The following is a 25,288-nucleotide window of genomic DNA, read 5'->3' as shown; positions in this document are numbered from 1 at the left end:
TTGGTCACAAGGATAATGGTTCTTATTAGGTCAGAGGCAGCCGGTCCTGGGGGTTACCCGCGATTAGTACTGGAAGTTAATTTTTTAAAAAAAATTTGAGATTTATGTTATATTGTTTAACTAATTGGTTGCAAAAGGTCACGTGCAAAGCATGTGTGCGAATATAGCATTCGTAAATGAATAATTGAAATTAATAAAACAATATGGTAATAAGATATTTTCCAAATTATTTAACAAAAATAAAAAAATATTCCAAAAGAAATTGAAATTTCAGTCTTAAAGAAAAAGAAAAAAAGAAAAGAAAAGAAAAGAAAAAGAAAGTGCAGGGGGAAGGGATCGGCGAAGCAAAAGAAAACGGTGGGGGTTTCGTTGTGCTTCACTCAGGTAGAGAGAGCTCAAGGCCATTGATACCCTTGTTCGAGACATTTCAGAGCTTTGGAGATCTATATCCATGTTGTTGAATTGTTAGTTTTGCCATACCGGTCCAACTTTGTTTCATCACAGCGTCTCCGCGCCGGTCACTGCAATGGTGGTCTGCAAATGCCGCAAGGTACTACAATTCTCCCTCTTCCTCTCTCTTCTGTCGCTATTGTGTAGTGCCGGGCAGGATTATACTTGTTATTTTTCCTTTTCATTTCTGATTCGGATTGTGGAGGCTTCATTGATGTTGAAATTGGGATCGGATCCGGGGTTGGGAGCTTGGAATTTGAAGCGATCTGAATGGTTGACTAATTGATTGTATGTAGAATTACGGAATTATAAGCTCATTGCTACGGGGGTAGTTTTAATTTTCTATGGATTTTCATGAATTTTGTAAGCATCGTTATTTGGATCGAGGAAATGTCCAAGTTTACTTCGCTATGTTGCTTATTGGTTTACCGTTTAACTGAAATGCGGTTTCTTATTGTTGCTGTAATTTGTTATCGTGATAGCCTTGTTTTTTTTTTTCTGGCTTTGTTAAAATCAATGAACTTGAGAATACTTTTGCTTTGTGTTTTTGGTGCTTCAGGCCACGAAGTTGTATTGTTTTGTTCATAAGGTTCCCGTATGTGGAGAATGCATATGTTTCCCAGAACACCAAATATGCGTGGTAAGCTTATTCATCATTTTACAGTAGGGGGAAAATACTGTTTGTATTTCAATCTCTTATCGCATGAGTTTCTTTTGCAATTTATTTCAATCTGTTTTCCGACTTCCCAGTTATATTCTCTCTCTCTCTCTCTCTCGTATGTCCCTGTGGTAATTTTTGGCGGTTCACAATATGGAGTGTTGATAAATATTTGGATAATTAGCTACCATGGGATCACCTTTGTACTTTCCACCTTTTGTGTATAGTGCAGAAGGGATCATTTACCAAAGAGTTCACCTGATTATATAGGGAGAAATAATTATTTAATCTCATTTTCCTGCTTAAGAAGTTATTCCTTGTTTAGTTTTGTAAAATTTGCTCCAAACGGTATAGGGAGAATGGTATTCCTTCTTAAGAATAACTTCTTAAGCTAGACAGGAAAATTTGCTCTAAACGGTACAGGGAGACTAAGAAATGGTATTCCTTAAGCTATATTCTAAACGATATAGGGAGAATAACTTCTCATTTTCCATCGTTTAGATGAAAGGTGGGAGGGTTTTTGTTTCCTTGGAAAGTTGCAAAGTCTTAAAAGTTACTCTCAAGGAGCAAAACCTTTCTATTTTTGGGGATCTTAGGACAAAGAAAGTGTAGGTTATGATTAAAATTAGGGTGAAATGGGCAAAGGATTGAAACAAAAATATTATTCATGAATATGTGACTAGGGAGGAGAGAGAGAAGTGAATGTGTCTCCTTGGAAGGGGACTTCGAATCTATTATTTGTCAGGAGGATACTAGTTTGAGACAAAAGGTTAAGGTGAAGTGGGCAAAGGATAGAAAAAAAATACCTCTTTCTTCCACAATCGGGCCAAAGGAAGAAGGAACAAGGATAGGATTGATTTCTTGGAGAAAGGAGGAACAAGGATAGGGTTGATTTCTTGGAGAAAGGAGGAACAAGGATAGGATTGATTTCTTGGAGAAAGGAGGAACAAGGATAGGATTTATTTCTTGGAGAAAGATAGTGGGGAGGTGCTAAGGGAGAGAAAGGAGATTATTTCTTTTTTATCAAATCTTTTATGCTCCTACCCTTTCCCTAGGTCATTTGTAGAAAGGGTTAGAGTGGAATCCTATCTCGATAGGGAAGATCTAGAGGCCCCTTTCACTTTAAAGGAAATTTGTAAGGTGGTTTTTGGTTTTGATAGGTTTGTCTCCTAGTCTTGACAACTCCACTATAACCTTCTTTTAGAAGCATTGGGACAACATTAAGGAGGACATGTGGAAGGTTTTTTGTGAGTTTCATGAGCGGGGTATTACTGATTCTAAATGAATGAAACCTATATATGTCTTATTCCAAAAAAAAAAGAGAAGACAAACAAGGTGGAAGATTTCAGACCCATAAGTCTTATAACAAGTTTGCATAAGATTATTGCTAAGACTTTAGCTGGTAGATTAAGGAGAGTCCTCTCAAATTCCATTTCCAATTATCAGGGAGCTTGCACAGAAAATTTTGGATTAAGTTCTTATGGCTAATGAGGCCATCGAGGATTAGAGGGAAAGAATAGAGGAAAGGATGATTTTTAAGATTGACTTCGAGAAAGCCTATAACCATGTGGATTTAAACTTTTTGGATAGAGTTTTGGGGAAGAAGGGTTTTGGGTCAAGTGGAAAACTTCGATGTGGAACTAAGTTAGGACCCAAAGACAAGATTTTTCTTAGTTCTCTTACTGGTTGATGTTCTCAGTAGGCGCGTGTTGTCATTAGGGGAAAAGGTGGGATTGAGGGCTTCAAGGTGGGTAATGACTTGGTTTATCAATCTCACCTTTAGTTTTTTGATGACACTCTTCTCTTGCTCTCGACATGAGAGTTATTTTGCAAATATAAACAGATCCTTGTCCTTTTCTGAAGCTTTATCTGGTCTTGAGATTAACAAGAGGAAGAGTTCCATTTTTGGTATAATTTGTTGTCCTTCCAAGATAGCGCTGTGGGTGGTGGCTGTGGGGGTGGGGTTAGTCAGTTCCCTTCTACTTATTTAGGACTTCTTTTGGGTGGTAATCCTTAAAAGTAGAGATCATGGGCATCAATATTAGCACAGAGATCATGGAAGAATTTGCTAGCATTTATGGTTGTAAAAAGGGAGAATGACCAAATATGTACCTAGGACTACCTCTAAAAGGGAACCACAAATCCTTTTCCTTTGGAAAGATTATTATTGAGAAAATAGGAAGAAGGTTGTCAACATGGTCATCACGTTATACTTCAAAAAGCGGAAGACTCACCCTAATACAAGTCACATTATCCAACCTCCCTACTTACTACATGTCTCTATTTGAAATGCCACAAAAAGTGGCCGTAGATATAGAAAGACTATTCAGAAACTACTTGTGGAAAGATGTCGCACACCTTGTTGGTTGGAATATTATAAACCTCCCAATAGAAAAGGGAGGCCTTGGTCTTCTCTCGATAAGTAAGAAGAACAAAGCTCTACTCGTCAAATGGATATGGAGATATCATCATGAAGAAAAGGCCTTATGGTGAAATCTTATAAAGGCTAAATATACTTCTACATCAAACAAAAATCACCCCCACCATCTTCTACAAAAGGGCCTTGGAAGTACATAAAGAAACATCAAAATCTCATCACCAACCGAACTCGCCATAAGGTGGGTAATAGGGGAGGCACTTCATTTTGGACTGACCCATGGATTGAAAACACTACGCTAACCTTGAAGTATCCACTTTTGTACAAGCTCTCTCATAGAAAAAAAACAACGATTAAAGAAATGTGGAATGTTGTCAACAAATTTTGGGACTTGAAGCTTGGTAGGAATTTAAAGGATAATGAATCAATGGAGTGGGCCAAATTAAGCCTTGACCTTGCCCCTGTGGTATTGTCAAACAAAGAAGACTCACTGACTTGGTTCCCCAGTGCTGACGGGGTCTTTTCTACAAAATCCTTGATGATGAACATGGGGAAAAAGTAGAAGCAATAAATCCCACGCTAGCAAAGACAATATGGAAAGAACATCAACCTAAAAAGGTGAAGTTCTTCCTTTGAGAAATAGCGCATAAAGCAATCCGCTCAAGTGAAAATCTTCAAAAAAGAATGCCTTACATCACTCTTTCTCCAATTGGTGTCCATTATGCTAGAAAGAAAACGAATCACAAGTCACTTGTTTATGCAATGCACATACGCAGAATTTTTGGACAACGATTCGTAATGTATTCGGATGACATCTCACATTTCCTAGGGAGGTAAAAGATTTTTTGGATATGACCTTAACGTACCACCCTTTCAAGAATGCAAAAGCCCTATTATGGAAAAATCTCATCATACCTTCTTTTGGAATATGTGGAAAGAAAGAAATCAAAGAATATTTGCAGAAAAGACACTGACCTACACAAAATTTTTCGACAATGTTGTTTACCAAGTTATATCTTAGTGTAAACTATCTAATATTTTTACTTCCTATAGTTATACCTCCCTCGTTGCAAATTGGGAAGGTCTTTTGTAAATACCATGGATTATACATCCCTCTTGTAAATTTCAATCTTCAAAAATTGTCTCGTCAAAAAAAAAAAAAAAAAAAAAAAAAAAATCATATTTTCTAGAACCAATCTTAGAAAAGTTTCAGAAATGGTTGTCTGGTTGGTAAAAGTTATCTTTTTCTTCCAAAGCAGTCTTAAGTGGGATTCCCAGCCTTTTCTTATCTTTATTTCGGATCCATGTTACTATGAGTAAAACCCTTGAGAGACTGATGAGGAACTTTTTGTGGGAGGAGGTTGAGGAGGGTTGGGTCCCATTTGGTTAAGTGGGAGTTGGTGTTGAAGCCTGTAGAGCTTGGAGGCTTGAGTATTGGGAGCTTGAGGTTGTGCAACGAGACGCTTTTGGCTAAGTGGCTGTGACATTTCTTTTTAGAATCTGACAATCTGTGGTATAAAGTGATTGTGAATAGGTACGACTCACACCCTTTTGAGTGGTTTTGAGGGGCNAGAAAAAAAAAAAAAAAAAAAAAAACGCTGGAAAGCTATATCTTCATGTTTCCTTTCTTTTCTCAGTTTATCAGGTGCTTTGTTGGGGAAGGATGTGAGTTTTTGTTTTTTTTAAGAGGATCTTTGGGTCGGCGATAAACCCATGTGCTTCTTTTTCCTTGTCTCTATTGCCTTTTGAATAAGAGGTTGTATTTGATATCCTCCGTGTTGTCTTCTCTTGGTCTCTCTACTTTAATCTAATGGTTACATTGTTCGCTTACTGATAGGGAGGTGATTGATGGGGTGAGGCTTCTTTATATCCTTTGAGATCGGGTTGTTACTCTGAGATGGAGAGATGATAGGGTGTGGACCCCTGATTCTCCTAGGGGTTTCTCTTGCTGTTCCTCTCTTTCTATATATATTTTTGGAGTTTCCACCTCAAATAACTTTGGCTTTGGGGTCACTTGTCTGATAAGAAATCTCATGATGTTTCTTCTCTACTCTATTTGTTGGTTGACTTTTAACTTCACCTTGGGGCCAGGGATTTTTACACGTAGACTCTAATTCTTTGGAGAGTTTTCTCATAGCTCTTTTCTTCTCTCTTCTGTGCAGTTCCCACTCTCTCTTATATGAACCTTTGTTTTTTTCAGTTTGCAGTTTTCTAAAGCGTTATTATTTTTTTTTATTGAAACCAAGTTTTCAGCGAGAAAAAAATGAAAGAATATAGAAGGGTCCAAATAGGGCAAAAAATGTGGGCCAACAAGAAAACTTTGTCTAGAAAATGACTGCCCAAATGAACCCAATAGAACAAAACCTAATGAGAAAGGAAACTGTTGTAGTCCAAAAGAATAAGACCAAATGAAAGATCACAGTAGTCATTATTCACAAACATCCAAAGCGAGACATAAACTTAGCAAAAGACCAAACGTTCCCTGTATATCTTCCCCCACTGAAGATTCTATTGTTTCTAAAGCAAAATTTCAAAAGGACACCTAAACAGCTCCTTTTTTCAGCTGCTGCAATAGAATGACTTAGAATATGAGCAGTTCTCTTTGTTAGGCTTTATTCCTTTTAGGTTTGTGCTATGTTAATGTTAATGTTGTGCTTCTTCTTCCTTTAAGATTCGCACCTATTCAGAGTGGGTATTGAATGGAGATTATGATTGGCCTCCAAATTGCTGCCTGTGTCATGCTACACTTGAGGAAGGAACTGGTCCTCAAACTACTCGATTGGGATGCTTGCGTATGTGACTTTGTATATTTACTTACCTTCTTTCCATGCAATTTTTAAGACTAGAGTGGATTTCAATTGAAATGTTGAAGTAGTTATGTAATTCATTGTTCTCATGCTAGATGTTATACATACGGATTGCTTGGTCTCACATATCAAGAGCTTTCCTCCATCCACTGCCCCTGCTGGCTATGACTGTCCCGCCTGTTCCATTTCGGTATGGTATACATGTACACTTTTTATTATTTAATTCAAATTCATATATGATCCCAGCACATGCCTTTGACACCTCTATGTCATTGTTGTGTTGTTTCTTCTTGATGATCAATTTTTTAAGTTCCCTGATTGATGTGAATATAGTCTTCTATAATGGAAACTACCATATTGTCTCACATGTCTTATTACTTTAAGATACATGTATATTCTTGGTGCAGATATGGCCTCCGAAGAACATTAAAGATTCAGGATCTCGCCTACACGCAAAGCTAAAGGAAGCTATCTTGCAGGTTAGGCTCACACGCCTGAGAAATTTTTGGGGAGATGGTTATCTCAGTTTTCATACGACTATTCTATTTTCTCTTAGTTCTTGCTTCTACTGCCTGTACAATCCCAGGGGATGTGTGATGCTCTAATTAAGAAACTAAAGAGTTGCAAACAAATGGGAAAATTACTGGATACTCAATATTAGATACTGCAGAATGATACCACAGAATGATAATAAGCTGAACTTTATCCCACAGTTCAAGTTCCAATCACTCTCCTTAAAATTATTCTCCTTTCATTTCAAGTCACCTATAAGATCGCTCAATCTTTATATGCTTCTTGAGCTTGACCTGAGTAAATTCATAGAATCTTCCAGGGTAGCAAGAAACACTCAGGAAGCTAAAAACCTCCCCTAATCCTTGAATAATCACTATCACAAAACAATAATCAGATTCATCGTCAAGCCCCGAGAGTCTTGTTCATTGAATCATTGCCCCTTTTGGGCAAAGCTCTTCAGTATCTTTGGGGTTAGTTGGTGTTTTCCCTGCTCTTTTGAAGAGGCCATTCTTTGGCTTTTTCTCGGCCTAAATGTTAATCACGTGGCTATAGTTGTGTTGTTTGATACAGTGGATGCTATCCTGTGGTGTCTTTAGCTAGAGCAATATAAGAGAACCTCCACTCTGCAACAGCAGATGAGCTTTGAAAATCTGTGGGATCTTATCAAGTTTCATTCCTCTTCTTGGTTTCTTTTCTAAATTCTTTTGTAGCTATGATTTACATATTTTGGCCAATTGGGAAGCCTTTCTGTAATCCCTTTGCTTTTTGGGGATATCTCATCTCCCTTCTTTTATACATGACTTAAGTGAATATATTTCTCTGTTTAATAGTTTTTTTTCTAAGACAAAAATCTTAATGATCTTCTTTGTAAGGCTATCTGAAAGGCTAAACGCCCTAAAAAGTGTAGGGTTCTCCTAAAGACTGCGTGCTTTAGGGGATGAGTGTGACAAAGTATAGGGATCTTTACAAATGCCCCTCATCAAGTTAGTGCTTTCTTTGGGAAAACAACAAAGAGCTGTACAGGTGTCTCTCATTAAGTTGGTGCAGTGTTTGTGAAAACAACAGTGAGAATGCCCACCTCTTTGTAGCTACCTTTACACTGAAGCTTTGGTGGATGTGCAATTATGAATCTCATGGAGAGTTCAATCCTGGCTTGAATTACGGGACCTACACATATTAGTACAGTATACCGGCATTCTGGCCAGAACCACACGTGCAAGTTTCCTTGTATGTGGCTTGTCCATGCTTTTCGAGGTGCTGCCTGCAACAGAAAGGAAGGGATTCATGTAGCTGCTGCGATATGACCTACTTGAACAATTGCCCTACTTCATCAAAACTTTTTTTAGCTTTTAGCTTGCTGTTTTGTCTATAGGCTCAAATACTATTTAAGTTAATGAGGTCCAACACGTGCATTATCAATATTGAAATGGAGAGGAAAGCTTTAATCATATAAAATACTATCTAAACACACAAGGTTATCTCCCAAAAAGAAAATTATCCAAAAAAAATAGGTTGAGCTATTTAGCAGAAGTTGAATGTTATTATTATTATTTATTTTTTTCACAAAATCTACACTATGACATTTTTTTTTATTATCCTATGGGATCTTCACGGTGGAACATTGTACTGAATGAACTTTATTTGAGACTCTTTGAGTCTCATCTAATTCCTGGTTCTATTGCTATGTTGCTGGTTGTAGCATGTTATTGTCTTACTAGTATTGTTTCTTTTTGTTCATCAGACTGGTCTGGAAAAGAGTTTGTTTGGAAATCATCCAGTAGGATTATCAGCAACAGAATCCCATGGGCCTCCCCCTGCCTTTGCCTCAGATCCCTTGGTTTCCTCTTCAGGAGATGCACATAACAATAAGAGCTCATTAAATTCAATAGCAAACGTTGTCTCAAATACGGGTGAAGGATTCTCAGCCACAACTGGAGCTGGATCTTCCAAAAATAACATTTCAGATATTGTTGAGATTGAAATTCCTGGTCCAGAAGGGAATTTTGTGAAAGGCTCAAGTCCTTCAGCCGTAAGAATATCTTCTATTTTAAACTTTCATTGAAAGATGATTAGTCAACATATTATTCATTTGCTTACTTTCAGTATATTCTCATACCATTTGTTTTTAATTTTCAAATGCAATCCAGCCTGTTGCCACCACAAGAAAGGGTGCAATCAATTATGACAGGCAAAGTTCTGAAATTTCGTATTATGCTGATGATGAAGATGGTAATCGCAAGAAGTACGTTCGAAGAGGTAAGTTGCATGCTTATCAAACATCACTTAAGTGGCCATTTGTTTCCCTCTTTACTCTCATCCGGGAATTGCATAAACTTGTTCCTTTGTTAAAATAGACATCAAACTCGTGTCTGGCCTTCCAGGCCTGTAGTAACGTGTTGATCCCTCAGCATTTAAAATCTACAAAAATGATTGGTTAGTTGAAACTCCTAAAGCCTAAACAAATTCAATCTTCTAGCTTTCCCTGATATTTCATACCATGTCCTAAGCAAACATTTGAAGAAATCCCTTCAGGCTTTTGATATGTGAGTGCTTTCGATCTTTTGGACTGCCAAATATTACTATTATTTTTTGCCAGTCATATTTTCTTCCCTTTTAAGTTGTGATGTAACTAAGTTCATCTTGAAAGTTCTTGATAATGGGACAGTAAGCTCACCATTTCCTTACGCAGCACATATTTTGGAGACTCTTTAATTTCAGCACCTTTTTATTTTTTGTTTTCACAAAATAGAGCAGTGAGCTCCTTACTTCAGTCATGGTTTTGGCTTCTTAGTTTTCTGCCTTGTCAATACTAATATTAGTAATTGTTTTTGTTGTTGATATTATCCTTAGTAATTTTTTACACATTTTTGCTGCATGTTATTTTGGTATTATTATCATTACTCCATTTATTTGTTGCCTGCAGGTCCTTTTAGGCACAAGTTTCTTAGAGCGCTACTTCCTTTCTGGTCGACAGCATTGCCAACCCTACCCGTGACTGCGCCTCCACGTAAAGATTCATTGGGTGCCAATGATGTCAGTGAAGGCCGTGTTCGGCACCAAAGACCCTCCAGAATGGATCCCAGAAAAATTCTTCTTGTCATAGCAATCATGTAATTCCCGTATATCTATATGCTTTTTTTTTTTTCCTCTCGTTCTCTTAATCATATGCTCTATGGTTTGCTTGAAGTGCTCCTTTTTCTTAATTGTGTAATGTGTAATGTGTATGTGCATTGGATTTCCTGAATCATGTGCAGGGCATGTCTGGCAACCATGGGTATTTTGTACTACAGACTTGCACAAAGAGGTATAGGGGAAGAAGTTGTGGATGACGAGCAGCAACTGAAAGCAGCACAATGAGACCATATTTGAAGAGGTCTATAATCTTTAGCTCTTACCAGCCTTGTAGCTCGCGTTAGAATTTGTATGGCTCCTTGAAATCGGACCTTTTACGAGTTCATGCAGACGATATACAAACACTGTAAGTATCTTTTACTTGAGGCTTTTCTGCCACAGTGAGATGAATTTTTTTTTTTTTTTTTTATTTTTTTTTATTTTTTTATGTGAGCCTTTTTGTCATCTTACAACTCTACTCGTGTTCCTTCACGTGTAAGGATTGTGGATCAGTGGATTAGGTTAAAGAAAAGATCTTTGATTTGAACTATTTGTTTTGTAATTACTCATTCAGTCAATAATTTTACATCATAGGGGTTTTTTAATTTAGCTTTTTTTAGATATGGAAATTCTAGATTCTAGTTTTCATTTGTTGTAGTTTTGACAAGTAGGGTTTGGGTCTGGTTGATCATTTTATTGAATGATTTGAACCACTGGATTTGATTTGGTGCAGAAGTGAATGAACTATTGGATCCAAAAACCTAAACCAGAATAATTGATGACCTTCATTTTGATCTACCTTATTTTTCCTTTTTACACGTCGTGGTAGGTGTGCACATGAATTGCACGGGATGGAGTTTTTGGACCAACCCAAAATTTCGTAGAATAGAACTGAACAATGTGTCCAACCCATCTCAACTCGGCCCTTATATTTTTGGGTCGAGTTGTGTTAGGTCGAACTTTTTTATTTGTTTTCCATCCCACTCTTATCACAAAATAGAATCAGACCAAACAACCAACAATCCGAAGAGGTTTACTCCAAAAGGAAGGTTTTATTAAAAAAAAAAAAAAAAAAAAAAAAACCTATTAAATACCTTACATAAATTAAGTAAATGAGAATTTAAACAAAGTTAGATAAAATTATCTTCATAGATAAAACATCCAACCTTATTGCCTTAAAGTTATTCCTTAAACATAATCCTTCCATGGGTCAACCATGTCTATTCAAAGATTACAAACTTCTAACCTCTATACCAATGGTCTTTCTCGGAACATTAGTAATGATTATGTGATTCATATTCATGGTTATGTTCGTGCCTTTTTCTTGTTTTCAAGTTACTACAATGGAGGTACTAGAAAGTCGCCAACTAACCTCTACGAAAGAGGAGTTATTTATAACCAACCCACGTACCAATCTTAATTGGTCTAGACACAAGATTACTCTCTCATATTTATGAAGTTATAAGAGTCGCCAACTACCCTCTAGTAATGAGGAGTTATTTATACACAACTTACATATATATCTTAGTTGGTACAACCATGAAGCTTATTCCTTGATGCTTATGATGTTATCAAATTACTACGATGGGATTGCTAGAGGGTTGCCAACTAACCTCTAGTAGAAAGATTGTATTTATACTTAACCAGTATAGGTAACTTAGTTGGTATTGACACAGGATCACGCTCCTCATGTTTATGATGTTATCAGGTTACTTCGATGGAGAAGCTGGAGGGTTGTCAACTAAACTCCTGTAGTAAAGAGTTATTTATACAATACTCACATAAATATCTTAATTGATTAGACAGGGAACATCAATTTCGCCTAGTAATATGACTTTTATGTGTCAAGATAAGCATGAATGGATGTTCAGGATTCAATAAATACTTTTATTTTTAGTTCTTAATTTTACAAAATGGTTTCACATTTTAATTCTTAATTAAATTTCCATATCAAAAGTAATATACTTTGTAGATATTAATACCCATTTTTGTCCCTTTGTCTCTATCACTAACAAAGTGGAGAGCACAACATGTTACATATTAATTTAATCATTAAGACTAGATATTTAAATCAATAAAGAAATGGAAACTCAAATAGATTAAGTAAGCCATGTTTTAATTATTTTATGTTTGAGTAACATTGTATATAGTGTTATATTTTTCCTATATATATAAAAGGCAAGAGACCTATAAAATAAAATGATTTCATTAGAAAAAGATAAATGAGTAAACACAATTATTTTTTAATTTAAAATTAAACATTATATTAATTTATAACGAAAAAAATTAATAGTTATTACATATTACGAATGACACCCTTTGTTTTGGTAGCTCAATCATAAATGTTATGCGTGTTTGGCTTGAAATTTTTTAGTAAACATGTGAATAAGAGCAAAAGAGTATATACACAAAAGTATGTTTGAAGTAATTTTCAAACCATTCAAACAATAAAAATATGTTTAAGGACTCATTAAATATGCATTAACTTTTATCCCGATCCATATGCATAAATTTCATAAACGAAAAGTAACTATGGACTCTATTTTTCTACTACAATAAGGTCATTACCATATGTATGATATAACTGTTAAGTGTAGAAATATTCATTTAAAATAATTTTAAACGATGTCATGAACTTAAACATGTGAAGTAAGACTATAAAAATAACACTAAGAAAATGGCAAAGCGGAAAAATAAAGTGTAGCATTTGAAAAAAATAAAATAAAATCAATGTCCTATTATGACCTTAAGGGCTATAGAAAGACATAATGCAGCTATCCTAATAGTGGTTCCACGACTTTCATTGTTACACCGCCCTCATCTGTACAGTCGTGCTTTATCTTTACTTGAAATGTACGAGTAGCACATGACTTGAGTATTTTAAGAAATATTTATTAACTCTACTATTGGGATCGGAAAATGCAAACACATGCAACATGGAGAGACCTATCATTTGAAAACATTATAACATGGTCTTAGGCAACTTTCGAGTCTAGTCAAGGTTGGATGTGTAGTGCTTCTCTAAACATGGCCCACGTATGCGAGCATGGGTCCACTAGGCGGGCTCGCACACCCCTGCCTGGCTCGTTGGGCTAGCACTCGCCAAGGGACTGTGCCAAACATCAAGGAGGGAAAGGGCCTGCATGACATCATCGCGAACATAAATGTCGTAAATCATTAGTGGTGATGTACGCATCTGTACTCACCATAACGAGGAAGTATTTCGGTGTACATGACATACAAATATGCATGTGGTTTTTGTAGCTTTTAATAATGACATAATATATGATGCAAGATAAACCTCCATTTATCTATAACATAATAAGTCTGTGAATTATGGTCTAAGGAGGCTTATAAATCATAGATCATCGGTTTCATAGCAGTTTTATATAAATGACATGATAATGTTATAACATAGCTTTTATACGTAACATAACTTATCATGGCATCACACAACTTATCGTGACATAACATAGCATATCATGGCATAACATAGTATAGCGTAACATATCAATCATACATATGACACATGCAGGGGTCATAGGACACACATCATAATACATTATATAACTCATCCAACCAAGTCGATGTTGGAGTCACTTACTGTAATGCCCCTAATTTTCTCTACCCTAATTAGGACACACATCATAATACGTTACCTTATACTCGCCTAATCAACAGGACAAGAGCTCACATGAGACAGTCTCAATAACGACAATGCATTCGTTAATTTAAGCAGTTCATACCTAGGGAAAACAATAACGACAACCTAGCCTAGAAGTAATCAACAAAGAACTAGAGGAAACAATCGCAAAACTATGAACCCAAAAGAATCCAACAAGACGCCTACGACACTAACAACTCTCCTCAAGATTTCCATGGCCCTTCGCATCATCCACTGTCAGCCGTACATGGGAGCCTTGCCCTTACCTGAAAATAGGGGTAGCACGTGGCTTGAGTATTATATAAAATACCCAGTAAGTCGCCCCACTGTTGGGGTTAAGCATATAATCATACATCCGGATACAAGTAGTCACACACAATACACCTACATGTCGCACACAATACACATACATGACGCACACCATACACATACATGACGCACATAACATCCATACATCGCACATAATATCCATATATGTCGCACATAATAACCATACATGCCGCACATAATAACCATACATGTCGCACACAATAACCATACATGTCACGCTTAAAAGAAAGAAGCTGAGAGAGGGGTCTGTCTTCCATTCCTTCCCATGGCCTTAGGCCCTTGCTTTGTCCGGGCGGGGGTGGATGCATGGTACTTTTCCACAAATGGCCACGTGTGTGACTGTGGGCCCACTAGGCGAGCTCACAAGCGAACTCCCTGGGCCTGACTTGGTCGGGAATGTCTGACGTACAATACCGGATGCCACGGACAAAGGAGGGCCTGCATGATATCGTGGCGAACACAATATCGAATACACGCGTCCATACCATCAGTAGCATAGCGGGGGAGTGCCCCAGGTGCATAACCATAGCGTGCATGAGGTTCTTAAGGTTTACCTCCATGGCATTATACATACAACGTTCCATCCCCTCACCGCATAACATAGCATGACTGGGTCAACATTGAGCAAGCATATCATAGCATACTAGTCATCTCATTCATGGCATGCGGGGTTCTCATTACAATCATGACATGTCAATCAAGCTCATCGTACATACAGGGTAACAAACCGTGTCACAAACATCATATACATAACATGGCATACATAGCATTTCACTGCAAGAATCACATATATAAACATGGCATACATAGCATTTCGCTGCAAGAAATATCTAACCTATCATACATCAACAACACATGGGACATGCAAGGGCCACAGGGCACGCACCAACATACATACATAACTAACGCCAACAGTAAGGTTACTTACCTCCTTGGCCTTGGCCGAAGTCACCCACAACGCTAACTCCATCGCCTAACTACCTCCTATAAGATAACATGATACGCTTAGAGCCCTTTCACAACTATCCCTTATGCCTAGCTACCAAGATACGTTCCTATCGCAAGCTATTTTGTCAAAATGGAGTTATACTGACCTCAGATGGTTGAAAAAAGGGTGGGAATGGCTTCATAAGGGTCAAAAATCTAGGAATCGGTATACTATTCGGATGCCCAGCCGCGCCACCAAGCCGCACCGCCAAACTGCGCCTAGCCGAGCCGGAAGTTCGCGGAGCCGCCGAGAGTCGACCCACGCCTGCCGCTTCGTCTTCCTCGTCCGAAAGTCTTGACGGCCCTAATCGCAGAGTTTGGCTATTGTCGCCGGTGGATGCGTCGTCGTTTGTCCGTTCTCCGGTGGCGTGTCTGCCTCCCCTTGCTCCGAAGTACACTGGCGTCCCCTTTTCCTAAAGGAGGCGGCCACTCCTAGGGTTTAAGGGAGCTTGAGTGTATCCCGCCGAAAATCACGAGATTTTTGGCGGGTTTTTTTTCTTCTTCTCTCTCCTTGGAAGGTGTATCGTTACATTTACTTAGTTGACCTGAGTCGGAGTCCCAAAGTATTCCTAAAACTGGCTTGACTTCATCTCTGAAAATTCGTTTCAACCTAAGTGGACCGATAACATCATATTAGAAATATTGTAACGAACTTTATTTACCTAATTCTCAAATAATTTAAATGCGATCGTACATTTTAAAGAGTACCTCACTCAAAATTTATTTATAATATAGTAGTTTATAATTTACTTATTTTGTAATAATTATTAAAGATATTTAGTCTTGAATTATAATTTATCATATATATCATATTTAATATTTTATTATAGCAAATATCTAGTATCAATTTATTGTTTCATATCTTTATAATCAAAATTTATTTGATTATAAATTAAACAACTTTCACACCTGAGATAATTTTAGCCAATATTCTCATGACATGTAGACAAAAATGAATCCGAGCCAATTTAAAGTCTTAGAAAGTTAGGCATAAACCATGTTGTTTATTTTATAATTTAAATTAATTATATAAAAAAAGAACAGTGATTATCAAAAAATCCAGCTAACTAAAATATGTTAGTTTAATAGGTTGAAGACTTTAAGGTTGAATTTAATTGGTTCTTATTGCTTCTCAATAATTATTCTTCACCAAAGATTGCGGCTGTCAGGAATTTCTAACCTTTTTTTTTTCTTTGTTTTTTTAATATTTCTAAATTTTTAGTTTCTTTAATATATATAAATAAATAAATATATATATATATATAATATTGTATTTCAAATAATAAATTCATTAAGCAACAACCAAACGTGAAAGTCCTCGTAAAACAAGCCACCGAGTGAAGCCTCTCTAGCTAAGTGGTGCGCCACCCTCTTGCTCCATCTAGTGCTTGTGTAGTTTCCATTTGAATATTTTGAATTAAAAAACTTTAGGAATTTGAACTTCAAACTTCTCGGTTGAAATGCTATCAATTATGGCGGATGTCAACTTAGTTTAGTGAACGACGTAGTTTTACTATCCAATATACGTATTTGTCGAAGTGAATTTTGTGAGTTGCATACTTTGATTAGAACAATTTTATGTCGGATAACCTCGTAAGAATTTTCTTATAATGCATGTGAATGATAATAAAAACATGCTAGAAAGATTTATGGGAAAACTATTCTATTCTCCCATCATGTTTAAATTTTATTGTTTACTTGAGTTCACAAAACTTATCACATGTCTAGAAGGTTTGTTATTAAGTTATAGGCTCTCTCGTAAACTAGCTTTTGGGTCATGCTAGTCTATTCCTAGCACAACTTGAGTCTCGAAACTCTTAACCCCTATAACCGGGTTCTTCTTCATTTCCTATGTCTAACGATTCCATATAGCTTAATGATCCTTTCAAGGTGTAAAGGAAGTTTAGTGTAACAACCCACTTAAGTTGAGAAGTGGGGAATTGACTTCCACTCTAACAGAAAGATCCCTCACTTCATTTTATCATCTCACTAGAACAGTTCGAGTCATTTGAAGAATACACTTACTTACGTCTCAAGATCAGCATTTTGGCTAATCCAACTTGGGTTTGATTCAGGCCCTTTTTTTTTACTCTCAAGGCCAGCATTTTGGCTAATCCGACCTGAATCTGATGCTCGGGCCTTTTCCTCCTAGTTTCAACTCTCTAGAAGTGTTTAAAGTTAGTATGACTACTTTTAACTAGTTTTAATTTTTGGAATCGATTTAAATTATTTTATGCAAAATGAGATTTACTTAATTTAAATTATTTTATGCAAAATTAGGTTTAGTTAATTTAAATTATTAGGGTTAAGTTTAAATTATTTTAGGTTAAATTAGATGAGTCAATTCTCCTAGTAGAATGCTAATTTATAATTGTGGAACTCCTTAAATAACATTAAATTTCAGAGAGAAGCCTTGAGCTAGCATCAAGGGGTTGTAGTGGCTTCGGTCTAGGTCAACCAAGTAAGTGGCCTAACTATCGGTTTGGTTAGAAATTGTATTCTGTATGATGACACGTGCCCCGTGAATTTGCATGTGTCCTATGCTTGTTATATGTGAGATGTTATGAAACGATATGTTTATGATATGATATGACCGTGAATATGATATGTGAATGATATGATATGTTTCACGATATGATGCATATTGCCATATGTTTTATGATTTGATACATGCATGGTATGATATGGTATGTTGGGAGACACGATATGTTTATGATATGACACATGTATGACATAACACAATGTATAATATGAATGACATGCAATGAAATGTTTCGACATGATGCACAACCCTGATATATATATATTGAAAGCTATGATAAAAATGATATGATATAAAGGAAAAATCGAAGGGATTGTTTTACATGTTAATGAATGAAAATGTTGGGATCTCTCCCCTTTTACGATGGTACGGACGTGTACTTTACAAGATAGGAAAACGATCATTATATTTATCATAATACTTCGACGGTCACTATTCTTACTGGGTGTTTGGCAACAACATCAGAGAATGCTAGCCCGACCAGGAAAGGGGTCCAAAAAGTATGCAAACCAACTGGTGGGTTTATACTCGTATGTGTGGGTCATGTGTAGAATAGAAAATACACATCCAATTACCCGCTTAGGATAGTCGCCTAAGAGAATACAAATTTAAAAGACATATCTCATTCATGATTGTATGTGTTTGCATCTAACCACAGTAGCGTGGTCACTTACTGAGTATTTCTTACAATACTCAAGTCATGTGCTACTCTTATATTCTAGACAAAGACAAAGCTCCCATGTACGATTAACGGTAGCATTGCAACTCAGAAGACCATGACATATACATAGGGTAGTTTACATCTAATTTCGTAGACTATTGGTTAGTATAGGGTATTTATGTTTTATTTTAATTTCTGTTAAATTGTTTTTAAGATTTTCCGGTAATGTAAGTCCATTGACCACATTTTTTTTTATTATATTTCAAATGATTATTTTCGCAGAAAATGATTACGTTATGCATACAATAGTGACTTTAGGTTAAGTAGAAATCTATGATCATTACATTTAAGGTGTCTTGACGAACTCTCCACTAGTTTCTCTAATTATGCTGTAACATATACACTCAAAGTTCGTATGTACGACACTCACATGGCCAAATACAACTCGCCTATTATGCGCTCTTGCGGGCGTAACAAAGCACACACCACGACAGTTAGACACTCTCGCTGGCCAAATAAACTAAAAGGTTAGGCGTCATAGTGGCTTAAGAGACTACCAACTTATAGGGTACACAAGTTGACTCCTGCTTCTCAAGATAGGTTCACTATTAGAGTCAAGTTCACGAGTGAGAGTTTGTTGACGAAACACGTTATACACACAACCAAGCATAACCTTAAATAATGAACCCAACCCAATTGATTATTCTAACAAGTATTTAAACTCCAATCACACAATTACTTATTCTCCTCTACATGCACAAAATTACACGAAAACATGAAACAACTATGTCGGAATTCTTTTTATGCTAAATTTTCTCCTAATTCAATCTAATTCTTCTAAATTCTTCAAATGAGTCTTACAATAAGAGAAGTTAAGAATGACATTGAAATCGAACTGAATAAATGGACAAATAAAGGTCGAGTAGACAAAAACAAACTAATTCACGTGTAGTAACCCGGTCGCCCTCGCCCTTCGTCTTCAACCTCCACCCGTTTTCTACATGTGATTCTTAATTCAATGTAGTTCCTTCGTTAAAATTGAAGAGTTCTTCCATTGCATTAAAAATCATTCAAAATAGTTCTCCATGTAAGAACAATTTTACCTTTCCCTTCATATATGTATATTGTGAGATCCCACGTCGATTGGAGAGTGTAACGAGTGTCAGTGAAGACACTGGGCCCCGAAGGAGGGTGGATTGTGAGATCCCACATTGGTTGGAGAGAGGAACAAAGCATTTTTCATAAGGATAAGGAAACCTCTCCCTAGTAGACGCGTTTTAAGAACCTTGAGGAAAAACTCGAAGTAGAAAGCTCAAAGAGAACAACATTTGCTAGCGGTAGGATTGGGCTGATCATCTCATATCCAAACATTAAATCATAAAAAAAAAAATATATTATTAACAAAATGGAAACTAGACCATTTCTACAAAGCAATAATTGGGAAAACTCAATCTCTCAATTTGTTAAATATCCAAAAAGTCAACTCCATCACAAAAACTCACTATAAATACATCCCACAAGGCCAACATAAATTAAAAATGGAGCAACTAAGAGGCCCCATTGTTGAAGATGGAGATCAATGGAGCTCTCTCAACGGAGTTTTCACAGCTGATGAAGAAGCTGCAACATTCATGGCTCAACTTTTCAACTCCACCGCTCCTGACCCTTTCATGGCTGCCCTTGATCTTCATAATAATTATTGCAACTCCATGAACTTTTGCTTGGGAGAGCTTGGAAATGATAACAATGGTGGTTTCAATCTTGAAGAGGAGGACTCCAATTTGCAGTCATGTTATGAAGCTGAGTTGATGAAATTACCTGAAGAAGAAGCTGCCATGGAACAAAAGAGGCATACCCAGCTTGAGATCAATTGCAAGAAACGATCGAGGGGATCTCGGGATGTAAGTGTAAGTGTAACGCTCAACTTGAATGAATTAACCAACAGGGGAGTTCCCTTAAGCATTTTTTATATGAGTGTGGAAACTTCTCCCTAGTAGGTGTGTTTTAAAATTGTGAGACCAGCAACGATACGTAATGGGCCAAAACGGACAATATATGCTAGCGGTGGACTTAGGTTGTTACAAATGGTATCAAATTCAGACACTGCGGTGTGCCAACGAGGACATTGGGCCTCCAAAGGGGTGGATTGGAATTGTGTGATGCCACATCACTTGGAGAGGGGAACGAAGTATTTCTTATAAGAGTGTGGAAACCTCTCCCTAGCATACGCATTTTAAAATCCTGAGACTAACAACGATATGTAACAGGTCAAAGCGGACAGTATTTTCTAGCGGTGGACTTGAGTTGTTACAAATGGTATCAGAGCCAGACACCGGGTGGTGTGCCAGCAAGTACGCTGGCTTCCCAAAAAGGTGGATTGTGAGATCCTACATTAGTTGGAGAGGGGAACGAAGCATTCCTTACAAGAGTGTGGAAACCTCTCCCTAACAGACGCGTTTTAAAACTGTGAGGCTGACAGGTATACGTAACGGGCCAAAGGGGATAAAAGGTTAAAACTTTTACATTGACAGGTAGAGAAGAAGTGGAATGAAAGGTCAAAGAAAACTCAGAAGCTTACCTCAAGCAGCAACACTGAAGAAAATGGCAATGCTGTTCATAGCAAGCAAAGCACAAGCAACTATTGCTCGGAAGATGAATCCAAGGCCTCGTTCGAGCTGAATAACTCGAGATCGAATCCGAAAGAGACGACCAAAACCAGGGCTAGTAGAGGCTCAGCTACAGATCCACAGAGCCTCTACGCAAGGGTAAGAAGAAAAAAACAAAAACTTCCAATGGAAAATGAAAAGTCCATTCATTTGTTAGGTTGTTTATTGCAGAGAAGAAGAGAAAGAATCAATGAGAGGTTGAAAATCTTACAAAATCTTGTCCCAAATGGAACAAAGGTAAGACAATCAAAACTACCTTAAACAAAACAAAACAAAACATGATGATTGTGTTGGAAAATAATGTCTCGAGTTATTGCTTGTAGGTTGATATCAGCACAATGCTTGAGGAAGCTGTTCAATATGTGAAGTTTCTACAACTTCAAATCAAGGTAATCATTACTAAAAACAAAATTTTACATCATTTTTCACAATTTTTTTTTTTTGACATATATGTTCATTTTTAATGATTATTGTAGCTATTAAGCTCGGATGATTTGTGGATGTATGCTCCGATCGCCTATAACGGAATGGATATCGGGCTTAATCGATCCCCGAACACGTCAAAAGAATTATGAAACGAGAAGATGGGAGTGTTTGTGCAGTTTGAGAAGTGTAATTTTTGTGGGGAATAATGTGTTTTTTTGTTTCTTTGTCTCATGACTGGTTTTTTTCATGAAGTCGGTGATGAACAGTGGATCAAATGAGATTTTGATAGAGAGAATGCGATTTGAGGAGGTTTTTGATTTTCAGAACTCATACTAAACTGTATTGTAAAAGAAATTTGATGGAGATTCGTTGTTCATTCTTTGTAATATCTCAATATACACTATCGGTTCTTAACTTTGAGTTCTTGTTATTGTTAAGTTGAATGACACTCTAACCTATATGATCACTATCTCATGTATTTATAGACGTGTATAACTAGGATTACATTGTAACATAAAATCATAGATTCCTTAATTCATGGTAACAAACAAGTAAATCACTAGATTATCTTACTATGTATCTATTCTGGGTTTAACGGTTATTACTTCCTATTATGTTCCATGGAAGTTGATGAACAACAAATTTAACTTCATTCACTTAATCGACTGAATGGGGAAGGAAATAGGAAAAAGGGTAGACAGAGATTTCTTACCATTAGCTAAATGAGATCAAAGATGGAGATTATATTCTCGTTCCCGCCTCACCCCGTTGTATATACACACACACACATTTTGAGTATCTAAGACTATCAAGAAAATATGTAGGTAAACAATTATATTATATTTTGTAACACTCGAGTAAATGAGGGGTACATGGATGAACTATGACTATATTCGAACGAGAGCAATCATGAGAATAAGATGACTAAGAAAGACTAAAAAGAATTTAAAGTTACTATCCGAAAGCTTTAGAAACTCCATAGTTACACGCATTTTTCTTTGAGCAATTCTATGTCGGGTGAGCTCTTGGAAATTTTTGTAGGATGTATGTGAGTGATGACAAAACATATTTGAAGGACTTTTTGTAGGGAAAACCTTCAATTTTAGAAGCAAATAGTAAGTAATGTGATCCTGTCGTAGGGAAATATAATCTTTGTATAGAACCTGATCAACCCGATCCTCACGAATTCACTGCCACGAATTTCTGCTATAAAAATTTCACAACAATATTATAAGGAACAATATAATTGATGATATTGTTCATAATATCATCAATTATAGCTAATAGATATTTAATAAATCATATTAGTATAGGTAAATTGGGACCTAAAGAATAATCCCAACAAGAAGAACCAATGTGAAATGGATCGAGCATTAGTCAGATTTGAGAAAACACAAAGGGTCCAAGCTTCATAGTAAAAAAGAAGAACTTGGTTGAAGCTCAAATTAGGCTCCCCAGCCTCGATACGAGGTCGAGGCCAGGCTTGACCCTCTAAAAGGGACATTTATCTTATATTTCTCAAGCTTGTGATGTTTTTGTACGATTTGACTTGGTTTTCCTAGAGGGAATGCAAATACTCTAAAGGGCAAATATGTAAATACATATTTTTAGCCTCGAGAAGATAAGCTCATACTCGGAACTCTTATAATACTCAAATTCTCTATGATTTGAGAATAAGGGTGGGGAGGTTTTTCTCGTCCCTACTCAGTCTCTTTGACACCTCTAGTAATACCAGCGAAGATAAAACAAAGCTAACCATCAAAATGAACCTTATCATTATTCTCGAAGGGGGTTGCAATCTTTGTTGTGGAGGGTTGACATCCAAATAAAGGATTATATTTTAAGGATGAAATTAAAAAACTAGTGAACCCAACAATAATTCTTTTTTTTTTTTTAATTATTTCATATAATTTATACTAATTTCATGTGTTCTCTCATTGTTCTACCATTGACTCCCATTTGGAAACTCTATTTAATATTTGATTATGGGGAAAATGCATTTAATCACATCTAATTTCTAAATGTCAAACAACAAATAAAAAAATGTAAATATTTCGTTTATATTATATGAATTGAAAAGGGAAAGAATGTCAAACATAATAGTTTGTGTCAAATTTTATGAATTTTATTATTTTAAATATTATGATATTAATGTTCTAAATTGGTAGACTCTTGATTATGCATAAATTTAAATTACCAAAAAAAACAAAAAAATCCAACCTATGATGTTTGGAAAAGTCAAATGTCCCAAAATATGTCTTTGAAATTTATTATATTGTTTAAATTTTATGTCAACTCTTTAGTCCTCCAATGAAGGGGGATTATTGTTGGATCTAGGAATAAACCAAATTAAAATAATCCCTTCTTAAAGAAATTAGCAAATAAGTCAAATAATAAATTTAATTTGGTTGGATTTTATTATTATTATTATTATTTTAACTTAATTGTTTAAGATTTTTATGGTTTAATTAAAAATAAATAAATAAATCTTTGTGGTAAGCTTTCTCAGCTTAATTTGGCTTCTTATGACCATTTTAGATTGTCCCACAGTCAATCAAATTAAGGTAATCATAACTACTGCGTTCTCGAATCATTTCGAGGTACAGATCAAATTAAGGTATATATATAAAGTACTGCGTTCTCGAATCATTTTGAGGTACAGATCAAATTAAGGTATATATATAAAGTGGTGGAGTCAAGGTCTTTTAACTCTCTTGAATAAATAGAATCATTTCGAGAACAGATCAAAAGTTATGAAATTTCAAAAAAATTGGTTCAAAATCGAAATTTCACCGCATTCTGGAATAATTGAAATGCAGGTAAAGAAATCCGACAATACGCGTTGACAGACGGGCGGTAGAACGTGGCTAGTGTAGGGAGTGACACATGTCAAACACGAATCGGTGAAGCGCGTTTGGTCTCTACAATGACACACATATCGGGTTAGACTGATCTAATCCGAACTCGATCCAAGATCCACGTGTGACCCATGAATTTGATACCTGAGCTCAACAAGCAACCGTCTCACTAACTAAACAAACTCGATATATGGACTTGTCTAGGCGGGTCATGTTTCACGTAGGGAATGCGACTACCAAGCTTAGCATGCGCTTAAGTCCCCCTTTCGATGTGTGAGGTTGTGTAAGCAGTGCATGTGAGTTTCTTTTCTTTCCGTTTGCCCTTCATTCGATTGTGTTTTGTCCCAGTTTTGATACTGATCTTAACTCTGTTTGATTTAAGACCTAACTGTGAGTTTTCAAAAAATTTGGAGCCCTTTAGAAGTAGAAAATTGAACTTGGAAAGGTACTTGACAACCAAGTAAGTAACCACATGGATTCTAGAAAGTAATATTTATAGGGATCGCTTGGATATGCATGCATGTTAGTAAAACAAGACCCTAGGTGGTTAGATTCGGTATGACCTGATAATGGTAAAATAAGACCCTAATAATATTTATAGGAGTCGCTTGGATATGCATTAGAATAGTCACACTTGTTAATAGTATGATTGATTTATTTCTTGCATGATCTAATAGATTGTTCTTCTACTGCTTGTACTTAATCTTGTTGATACGGATGATGAAAATTTGTGTATCACCCAGTTGATCATGTGTTACTTAATTGCACATTATCTCCAGTTGGTTGAATGTGAGATTTTCCCCGTAGAGAATAAGTAGTACAAATAGATCAACACTAGGATGAAAGCATCAGTTTGGCTAGACTATGATTTAGGATGGAATGCCTCTAACAACCCGAACATATTTGAATCGGGAGAGATGCTCAAAGGGTGTGACCCCTAGTACTCTTGACCAACCCAAACTCAGGGAGTCAGGATTTAGGACCCTGGAGACGTAAATCCATATCAAGACCTTCAAACTACCCTAGAGACTTAGAAGACCACCACAACAACCCTAGAAGACAAAAGTAGTCATCTAGGCCAATAGCAATCGGTACATCATCTGTAGAGCTTCCATTCCTTTTCCATTCTGATACGACACCGTTGAGATAACTGTAAGGTTAATTAAGGACGAGCGACTTGATAGTTGTTGGGATTACCCTACATGGTGAATTTTTTTTTTTTTTTTTTTTTTTTTTTT

The 25,288-nt window shown here is 36.3% G+C and overlaps 2 protein-coding genes across 2 annotated transcripts; both read left to right on the top strand.

Annotated features, from left to right (window-relative positions):
• The first annotated feature begins 304 nt into the window (after positions 1–304).
• LOC111434542 (zinc finger protein-like 1) lies at positions 305–10,502 on the top strand. Its single transcript, XM_023071960.1, has 9 exons — positions 305–550; positions 1,010–1,090; positions 6,157–6,277; positions 6,388–6,482; positions 6,700–6,771; positions 8,547–8,834; positions 8,953–9,061; positions 9,729–9,915; positions 10,060–10,502. Exons 1-9 carry the CDS (start codon positions 527–529, stop codon positions 10,160–10,162), a joined length of 1,080 nt encoding a protein of 359 aa, XP_022927728.1. The 5' UTR covers positions 305–526; the 3' UTR covers positions 10,163–10,502.
• A 9,210-nt stretch (positions 10,503–19,712) lies between these two features.
• Positions 19,713–21,485, top strand: LOC111434543 (transcription factor bHLH139-like). Its single transcript, XM_023071961.1, has 5 exons — positions 19,713–20,001; positions 20,632–20,865; positions 20,938–21,003; positions 21,090–21,155; positions 21,243–21,485. The coding sequence occupies exons 1-5, from the start codon at positions 19,732–19,734 to the stop codon at positions 21,339–21,341; spliced, it is 735 nt and encodes a 244-aa protein (XP_022927729.1). The 5' UTR covers positions 19,713–19,731; the 3' UTR covers positions 21,342–21,485.
• Positions 21,486–25,288: the final 3,803 nt, after the last annotated feature.

This window comes from Cucurbita moschata, unplaced genomic scaffold (genome assembly GCF_002738365.1).
Source record: "Cucurbita moschata cultivar Rifu unplaced genomic scaffold, Cmos_1.0 Cmo_Scf00045, whole genome shotgun sequence".
Lineage (NCBI taxonomy): Eukaryota > Viridiplantae > Streptophyta > Magnoliopsida > Cucurbitales > Cucurbitaceae > Cucurbita > Cucurbita moschata.
This window is presented reverse-complemented; position numbering and strand designations above follow the sequence as displayed.

Excerpts from the sequence above, each read along its gene's own strand:
- LOC111434542 (XM_023071960.1), top strand. The coding sequence starts at position 527 with ATGGTGGTCTGCAAATGCCGCAAG. Across the intron at positions 9,062-9,728 it reads CAAGAAGTACGTTCGAAGAG|GTCCTTTTAGGCACAAGTTT; the intron begins GTAAGTTGCATG and ends TGTTGCCTGCAG. Across the intron at positions 9,916-10,059 it reads CTTCTTGTCATAGCAATCAT|GGCATGTCTGGCAACCATGG; the intron begins GTAATTCCCGTA and ends AATCATGTGCAG.
- LOC111434543 (XM_023071961.1), top strand. The coding sequence starts at position 19,732 with ATGGCTCAACTTTTCAACTCCACCGCTCCTGACCCTTTCATGGCTGCC. Across the intron at positions 20,002-20,631 it reads GATCGAGGGGATCTCGGGAT|GTAGAGAAGAAGTGGAATGA; the intron begins GTAAGTGTAAGT and ends TTACATTGACAG. Across the intron at positions 21,156-21,242 it reads TTCTACAACTTCAAATCAAG|CTATTAAGCTCGGATGATTT; the intron begins GTAATCATTACT and ends TGATTATTGTAG.